The sequence below is a fragment of the Halyomorpha halys genome, unplaced genomic scaffold (assembly GCF_000696795.3).
Source record: "Halyomorpha halys isolate HHAL.00 unplaced genomic scaffold, Hhal_1.1 Scaffold1302.1, whole genome shotgun sequence".
In the NCBI taxonomy this organism is placed as follows: Eukaryota; Metazoa; Arthropoda; class Insecta; order Hemiptera; family Pentatomidae; genus Halyomorpha; species Halyomorpha halys.
Genome location: NW_027105443.1, coordinates 409,803 through 419,726, shown reverse-complemented (window position 1 = coordinate 419,726; position 9,924 = coordinate 409,803). Strand labels below are relative to the sequence as shown.

Here is a 9,924-nt window from a genome sequence, read left to right as displayed (position 1 = left end):
CTCCTCCTTGCTCTCCTCTGCCTACGCCCATGACGACTACCTCTTTTGACTACCAAAGACCCTCCGAAACATGAGCAGTACCGGTTTTGGAATGGAAAAATCGTACTGTGCCAGGCTTTTGACAGTCAAAAGTAGTGGTCATTGGAAAGGGCATATTGTTTACAGGTAATTTGACATAACCAGTACATTCAAAAAATATATATAAATGAATAGTCAGTACCGGTTAACAGCTGTTATTACTAGGGAATAATTTTTATAGTTAATTGAAAATAACACAAATCGTTGAAAACCGTATTCCCTCGTGTTTAATTATTTATTTATTTTTTTATTATATTAAATCTAGCTTGTAACTAATAATGATGGGTCGATTAACGTGACCTTGTTACCTTTATGAAGCCTATGGATGAACTGTTTCGTAATATTGATTCTTGAAGTGTTCTTAAAATTCTGAAGAAGAGGGTCGTCATGGCATCCGTGAGATTTTGTTAATACTCATCCTTAGGATCAATTTAGATTGGCGTGTAGTGAAAAAAACATTACTTTTTGTACCAGAAATTTAGTATAGCGGTAAACAGGTCTTCAACTACATTACATATGTGTGTATTTTGAAAAATAAAAAAACACATGTACTAAAAAAATATTGATATTATAAAAAAGATATAAGCCAAAGAAGGGATATAAATTATTATATCCATAGATTTATAAACAGTATCCCATTTTTGTTACACTGTAATGGAAGTGGTTAGTTAGCGATCTAAAGGCTAGATTTAATTCGAAATATCCTCCAAATCAGAATTACTTTCAGTTTTGCAAAATAATTGTTGGACTGATTTCTTATTTCGTGAATTTCTTTATTTGAAAGATACCTTTCTTATGAAGGTACTGTATCCAGGAAGAGCGAGATCATTAAATCAATTTAAAAAAAAAAATTGATTATTTATTATCAATTGATTCATTTTGTAAATTTAGGTTATATTTCTTATTATGGTGAGTTGTATAATAGAAATCAATGACAATACTGCTGCAGAAAGCAGCCGATGATAAGCTCCTACTCCACCAGGCTCCTATAATTCAATATAAGATGCTCCAGACTGGCTTCACATTATCTGGCAACTCGCCCTCTCCATTTTTCTCCTTCCACCAAGGAACGATTATTTAACTTTGGTCATCTATTAAACTAATGGATTGCTCTCATATGTTTTGTATTGGGATACAATGATCAGAAACATGGTTTGATGTAAATGAAATCAAATCAGTTTCCCTATTTTGTAAATAATTGAAGTTTTTTTGTATATCATTTTCAATAAGTTCATTACTGTGATCAACCTAGAAAAAAATATTGTCGATGTATTAGATTGATCGTTCTCAACAGTAGTGAATAAAATAAAACATAATTTCTGGAAGAGTAGTTGAGATTGACCGTGTTACATTAATAAATGGAATAAGGTCCGTGTCGGATTTAAGTAATCCGATTTTTGTCGTTGCTTTTTGAATTTATATAAAGTCGGGGTCGGGGTTCTCATTTACTGATGCCCCCCTTTCCGCGGACACCGGAAGGCTCCGAAGACGCTGCGACTGCAATGCCGCCCCAGCCTAAGCATCATGCAAGCTAGGACCTGGCCTACCCCTACCATCACGCCGGAGTCCAGGACACGCTGGCCAGCCTCTGAGAGGAAAAGACGTCTTTTCAGACATGGGGCGAAGATTAGATGTTTTTCACCATTTCATCTACAGCACACTTAGACGAGGAAAGCGACTACAGTACGTCACCGCGGCGGCGAAGACGTCACCAGATAAGCACATTATTATTTATGTCATGAGACCACCCAAACTTGTTTCTTTCTTATATTACTATAGATAATTAAATCAAATTAAAACCTAACACACTAATATCATCTGCCCCTCCAGGGATTAATACTTTTATAAATAGAAGGAAATACATGGATGTTTTTATGAGCATAAAGTGTCTCACAATTTTCAGCCCCCCTTTTCCACACATTAATTTTAATCATAAAATTACTCTCGGAACACCTGCAGTATAGCACGAACAGGTCCCGATGTAAACAGTCCGGGTGCGGTCAAATAAAACTCAAATAGTAATAAATATTTTAATTGAGCCAAAGTTTCGCTCTACGTTGCAGGGCTTTGTCAGGGCTAAAAAAGATGCAAACACTTAATATAAGTAAAAAACTAAATGGAATATTACAAAGGTATACAATGAAACGTAAACATTAAATATGAAAAATAAAAGGTAATAAACAATAAATGAAAACGGAAGTAGTAACAGATAAAAAGAAGAAATATAAAAGAAAGTACAAACTAAGAGATGAAAAAGGGGGATAACAATAAAATCAAGAATAAAGGAAGAAAATAAACGAGACAGAATTCATACCTGTTTTGACAGAAGTCAAAGTCAGAGTGAAGGAAGATGAAGTAGAAGTAATGGCACGTCGAGAGTTCCAAGTTCCAAGTTAAACTTCCCCTTTATTTTTTATATTTAATTTTTATGTTTCATTGTATATCTTTGTAATTTTCCATTTACTTTTTTACTTATGTTAAGTGTTTGTATCTTAATTAGCCCTGACGAGGCCCTGTACTATTTTAGTTTTATTTGACCACACCCGGACCATATTCCATTTATTAAATCAGAATTTCGAACGCTGACTAAGACTAACATCTCGTACCTGATCACTTAATACTGAACACGGTAAAAAGCGTTATTGTTATTTACAATTATTTCCTGAGTTGGGTACCGTGTATATCTAAAGGTGCACTTGAGATCAGGTAACTGGTTAGGAGATGCATTAACAGGATGGCTTTATGGGAACTTGCCGTAAATCCTTGCAAGATGGAAACTTCACTCCATAGGGAACCAGCCTACAGTTGAGAAGGGAAGGGAAACTTTTACAGGAGCTAACGGTAGGACCTTTCAGAAAGGAAACTTCTCTTTGTAGGGAAATGAGCCTGGAGGGGGTAGCAGGACTTACAGGAACTAGCTGTAGGTCCTTACGACAGGAAGTAAAGGTTTAGGAAGGAGACTAGATCCCAGGAAGGTAGATGATATAAAAGTCCAACATACATATCCAAAAACTGCACTAGAATGTACTGATCCACTATGTATATTGTAACCCAATGCCGGAGTTTGATCGTTAAAGGGGGAAATCCCACACTTGTTTTTTTTCCATAGCCCCTATAGAAAATTATTTTGACTAACATATACATAATAAAAAAAAAAATTCATGGATTTTGTTTGTATCTTCTTTTTCTGTAGAGGGTCTACATTTTAAGGAGTCTAGTAAGTGTTAAAAGTTTTGTAGTGTGAATTACATGACTGTTAAACGTGTTGGGGAACACATTTTTTGTGGAGTGGAACTTATGCCCAAATATACTATGGAAATGGAAGGTGAGATGACTATGTTCGCCACTTTGAGAGTTTTCGGATGTGTTGGTCGTTTGTGCTTGTTTTGTGCGAACACCACACAGTCCGTTTTAGCTGGGTTAACCGATATGTTTAAGTGTCCAAGTTGCTGGATGATGTCAGAACGGACGTTTTCGGCCTTTCGTAGAGCTGTTTTGGCATTTATACTGCTGTTGTAGATGGCCGATCCCTTTCCGTGTGAGTTGTTTGAGTAGGATAGTTTGTACCTCATCATGTCCAGGGACCCAACTGCCTTCATGGTGAGTATCCCCTTCAGGGTCTTAAGAGAGACGAACATGTAGTTTGCTTCTTGAGGCATTTCTACTCCTGATGAGAGCCATGATGTGGGGTGGGGGCTTCTGTAGGTGTGGAGCCCTTGGGTGGTAGGTGGGGATGGCTGGCTTTGCAGCTTCTACGATCGCTGCTGTGAATTGGTCAATGTTGGTATCCACTTTTTCAACGGTGTGTAGGGCCGGGATTTCCATCAGCCGATGGTATATTTCTTCTTTGAACCTGCTCCAGTCAGCTTCGCGGTAATTAAATTTCTCCGTCCCCGGTTCAGGACTTTTCCCATAGATCTCATATATGACCGGCCGGTGACCTGATGTGAGGAAGTCTGTCACCGTACAACCTGTGACACGATGGGATTGTCTGGTCAAAAGGAGGTTTATGGTTGAGGAGAAACCGGTCCCAAAATGGCGAAACGTATACAAGATGAATTTCCGTGAAGGCGGTTTTGACCAATTGTCTTCCCGCCAGGTTTTCAGTGGTGTTGTGTCTGGCATTCAAACTTTTTTTTTTTCAAAACCCCTACTAAATTTTAATGGCGTATTTATAAACAAAGTAGTTTCTCCTTTTACTGTAGAACATCTACATTCTAAGGAGTCTTTTGGAGTATATTAGTTTTGTTGTGCGTATTTATAAAAGTGTATAATGTGTTGGGGCACACATTATTTCTGAATTTAATAAACTTAAATCTAATAAAATCTTAATCCTAATACTACGTGACCTAACGTAGTTTGTTGCCAATGCACCGGAGGGGGGGGGGGGCAGATGTTAACGTGTTGAATAACGGATTTGTACAGTACTGAAATGAATAGAAAAATTTGATGAGTCGTAGCTTGATGAACTCTGGCACAGTGGGCAACTCGAACAATTGATGCAGCTCCGGGTGCCTCTTCCACCTCCCCGAAGTTGTGTGTACGATTTTCCTCATCATCCAATCCTGAAAAGTTTGAAGAAGGCGCTGGGTGCTATCTGATATGTGGGTAAACAATGGTGCCCCATATAGTAGTGCTGGTTTCAGAATACTTTTGTATATCTGCAGCTTCAATCTCAATGACAGAGCCGTCTCCGACATTTTTTCATTGAATGGTGGTTCCACAAAATGAAAAACTTTGAACCTCCGACCATGGTAGGCAGTATAGAACTCCAATGGGAGTCTTATGATGCAAATTACTGCATTGTTGCATAGTGTTTCCCTTATTTAATTACGTTTCATGGGCTATTCACTAAGATATTCTTTGACGGTGGCAAAAAAGCCTGCAACATTTTAATGGCAGTGTTAGCTGTGATATTGTAAATAAGATAGGATAATTTATAATTCAGAATGTTTTTAAAAATAATTGGTAATAATTAGAATGTAAGTGAAATTGTAAATAGATTGCAGACCTCCGAGAAGGTTGTAGAGACGATATGACTTTCGTCTTACTGTTCTCGCCTTCTGATATAGATGGATAGAGCTTAAGATGACGGTCCACCTTTACGCCCAAATATACGTTAGAGTTGGAAGGTGAGCTCACAGTATTATTCATATAGAGAGTCTTCGACAGTCTTGATCTCTTGTGCTTTGTGCGCGCGAACTCAACACAATCCGTTTTGGTAGCATTGACTGAGATGTTCAAGTAGCCCAGCGTTTGAACAATCTCAGAGCATACTGCTTCAGCCTGATGTAGAGTTGCCTCGGCGTTCATACTGCTGCTGTAGATGGCAATGTCGTCAGCGTAAGCGCCGACCGTTGCCTTCCTGTAGTTCTTGCCAACAACATCAGCAGTATGAATTGAAAACAAGATTGGCGAGAGGACTGCTCCTTGAGGCACCCCGCAAGTCAGTGGGTAGCAGTTCAGTTTGTGGTAGCTAGGTTCGTCATGTCGGCTTGTAACGGTTTTGGCGGCTATAGTAGTTACAGTATCAACCAGTAAATAGAGGTGCCCTATAGTGCTTTAAGAACGGAAACAGCCAAAATAAGTAATGTGTTTTATACGCTTTAAAATATTTCTAAATTACGACTTGTACTACTTTTACCAGCCTATCTAAATATTTTCTTTAATCTACCATGAAAAACTGTCTTTTGTCAGTGAAGAATGATCCTTACATTGCATCCCAAACCCTCCAATCCCACATCACCACCCTTGAAGAATGGTGCCAAAATTGGAGGATTAAAATTAATTCCAATAAATCCCACCAAATAACATTTACCCTTCGTCGTAAACCCGTGACCTCTTGTCCTTTAATAATCTATGAATCGTTTAATAATACCCCACTTATTCCTGTCGAACAGATCCGTTACTTAGGACTACATCTCGACACACGACTGACATGGAATCCTCATACAAGACTGAAAAGACAGGAAACTGCTCGTAGATTTCGACTATTACAACATTTACTAGACAAATCCATTACAAAAGACTGATCTACATGACAATTATAAGGCCTATCTGGACATGAGGAGTTGAGCTTTGGGGCTCCACCAAACCATCAAATTCCTCCCGAATCCAATCCTTACAGTCCAAAATCCTTAATGCACCTTACTTTGTCACAAATCATGTTATCCATCAGGACCTCAATGTCCCATATGTTGCCGATTTGGCCAGAACCAGATACCATTCCTTCCATAATAAACTTCCCAACCACCCAAATCCACTTGTTTCTAACCTGGCTTCTCCTTCATTACCTAATATTCCTTCTAGGCGTCTGAAAAGAAGATGGCCTCGATATCTTCTCGTATAGAAATGTTATTGGAGTTCTACTAATGAGTAGATTCTCCACATGTTTGTATCATGCCACTATGTCACCTACAGCAAATTTACTTGTTGTATATATATATTTTTTATACAGTTGTAAATAGCAATAAATAAATTAATAAAAAAAAAAACCTGAAAAATAAATGTATTAATAGAAAAACCTATATCGACCGGACTATTTCCGACATACGATATCAGTAGAAGAACCAATTATTTCGTCACCAATTCGGCTATTCTCTAACATCTACTAGTTTTACAGCCTACACTCGATAGACTGGTGTAATTAATTATTCATTTAAATAATAAACAATTGTGTAATCATTTGCAGTGTTTCATGTTCTAACGTACTTAATTCTTAATGAGGCTGGAAGCAAAAGTTATACTACTCATTGTGATTAACATGTGTTAACTTGGTGTTTTCCAAACCGAAGAGATCAGGTTACCACTAAGCTAGAAATTGAACCATATGAGGTTATTTATATTTTACTACTTAATTAACAGATCAGAACCCGGTTTTAATCCGGGTTGAGGAGGTTGGCGTTATTTCTGGGGAGAACCATGTATAACCTATATTTTCTGCCAAGATATGTAGGATAAGCCACCCTTCAGCTCAAGTCAGTTTTCATTAGGACGTTAAACAAAACAAGAAAATAGACTGACAGTTGCAGAAACGAGGTATTCCAGAAGGATTGTGGAGAGAACAAGAAGGTACTACATCAATAATGAGAGAATCAGGGAAGGAAGTCCTAGAGGCTCGCTAGCTGAAATCGTTTGAACCTGTTTAGTAAAGGAGGAGTACCGAGATGCACTTAGAACTAAAGTCTTCATCCCTGATGGAAGAAGATCTCGAGGCCGACCAAGGATATCTTACCTGGAATATGTTGACCATTTGTACAGAAGTTAAAAACCTCTAACAAGTTCTGGCTTGACGCTCCCGTGTGCTTGAAAGGCACACCAGTGAGACGCAAAAGAAGAAGAAATTTAAATGTGTTAAATTAAATATTTTAATTAAAATATTCTAATCTAATCTAAAAATAAAGACATCGCCGTATCCGTAAGAGTACGGTTATTAAAAGTCAACCAGATACATTTATGTCAACAAGGCTGCTCTTTCCTTTAGTAATAAATATTTAACATAAAGTATTGTGTTGACTTTTTCCCGTCTGCTCACTTAGAGTTTGAGTTAAAATTTGATCGAGGGACTTTCAATTAATTATTCGAATAACTAATAAACCTCTGGTGAACTCGTGAGTTTACAAGGTAAATTCAGCAAAATACTCTTTAAAGATAGATACCAGCTCCAATATTCCGTATCTTTGCCAATACCTGGATGCACGATTTATTTTTGTGCAAAATTTAACTCCTTTCAAATACTTCTAAATTACTTATAGATAGGCCAGCTCTAAACTGCATATGATAATTTTGACTCGATTACTATGCAGTTACAGTTAGAATTACGTCGATGATGAAAATAGGTTTTCTGTTGTCCAGTCGTAAAACTTATTCATATTATTCCCTTTACTCGATAATAAGGTCAGATTAGGGCAAACAACAAAAATGTAAATTGTAAAGAACAACATTAAACCAAACGCTCAAAACATTCAAACTGAGAAAAATACCAAAATAGCTACAAATTAATTAATTGAGGTAAAACTCTGTAATCCAATGTAACCTTAAATGAAACCAAATAAATAAAATACTTAAAAACTAATACTTGTGAAATTATGATACAAGTTTCAAAGCATGGCTAGAAAATCTAAAATTTCATTCATAATTAATAAGCTCACATCTGTTCTCTGTCTGTTAAAAACTGCGTTAGTGGGCATCATATTTTGTCTGGAGTAGTGGACTTAACATAATAAGATATGTAAGCAGTGATACTCTAGCCCTGATAAAGACCTAAAATTAAGGTCGAAACGTGGGCACAAATAAATATATTTTTGTTTATTTGGTGACTACACCCTCGACTATCTCCTCATATACATATACGGTCAACTAACTACTAATATCTCACTAAAAATTATGATAACAGTTCAGAACTGTAACTCCAACATGGCGAATGGGCGTGTGCTCATTTATGTACAACTTTTCATTGTGGGTTATTATTATTGCTTTAATTGGGTCTCAGCCGCCGTCTTCCGCCCAGTACGCTTGCTGAAGAGAACAACCCATAGGCTAGGGCTACACTCGTGCGTGTAACTGCCCTGTATCCCGTCTACACATGTACATCCACACATCACCACTAAGAACTTAATAATCAAATTATCAATACAAAATATTATTAAAATATTATATAAATGATAGTTATTAGTGATTATGCCAGTACTACTAAACAATGTGAGAGAGGTCCACGAAAATGTGGGTGGTGGAGGAAATTGTCAACAATAAAACCCGTAAAATTATTGGAAAAACTATGACGTCAGGTCTGGAGAAAGCGAAACACAATAAGTACGGAAGAAGCTCGATCACTACTATTTGTATTGATACCTGAAGCTCGAGATCAAATTTGTCGATCAGTCAAGGAAGCGTTCAATGTGTGTTTTTTTTTTTATGTGTGAGGAACATTAAGATATATAATATACATTTATATTATGAATAACCACATCTGATAGTAACCCCCAAATGGTTAGGCTAGGGTCATATTGATCTACAGCAAGCCCATCAATGAAGTGCAAACATGCCTTGAGGATTTTCAGCTCAAAACTTCAGATACTCTTCTCTTCTTTACTATTACTCTAATAGTAAAAAGAAACAAGTTAATTTGAAAAAGGGAAGAGAGAAAAAAAATAATGAATAATAATAATAATATGTAAATAGAGGTAATGTGACTATGAATTAATTTTATATTTATTAAAAATTTATAAAAGAATGTCCTGCACCAGTCTGGGCTTCAGTCTTCGGGTTGAGGTTTGGTTTCCCAGGTTGTAGGTCACTGCTCCTTTAACTGTCCTTTAAAAGGATGCCGCTCCCCAGACTTCACAGCCGTACATCAGCAGTGGCCTGAGAATTGTTTTAAATATAAGAACAGTTGTTTCTGGTTTTAGTTTGGAATTTCTGTTTAGGATAGGATATAGCATTGCTAACCTTGCATAAGTTTGATGTTGAAATGGTGATTCCAGGTAAGGCGGCGATCTAGGTGAATTCCCAGGTATCTTGCTGTTACACTGGCAGGATTCCATTTCACACCCATTTTTATCGTCTATGTGAAAATACTTATTTGTTTTTGTACTTTTAAGACGCATGACACCTTTTCATCTTTACTGGAGAGGTGCAAATCTGCAAAATCCTTTATTATGTTGACATGGAGTACACTGAATATAGCTTATAATGAAGTCGAATACAACGGCGACGTATCGATTATAGTCATGAATATTTTCGGACTCGTGATTTTTTAAACCTTACCAATTTATTTTTATTAAGGTACACAACAACTGCAGTTATAACGACTGATTGTTAAATAAAGAAATTATCATCCAAATAAAA

The 9,924-nt window shown here is 36.9% G+C and overlaps 1 protein-coding gene across 1 annotated transcript; it reads right to left on the bottom strand.

Annotated features, from left to right (window-relative positions):
* Positions 1–3,699: 3,699 nt before the first annotated feature.
* Positions 3,700–9,620, bottom strand: LOC106689210 (uncharacterized). The gene is made up of 3 exons (XM_067051299.1): positions 9,526–9,620; positions 5,130–5,638; positions 3,700–4,049 (listed from the first exon to the last, which is right to left on the bottom strand). Exons 1-3 carry the CDS (start codon positions 9,618–9,620, stop codon positions 3,700–3,702), a joined length of 954 nt encoding a protein of 317 aa, XP_066907400.1.
* Between the last annotated feature and the right edge of the window lie 304 nt (positions 9,621–9,924).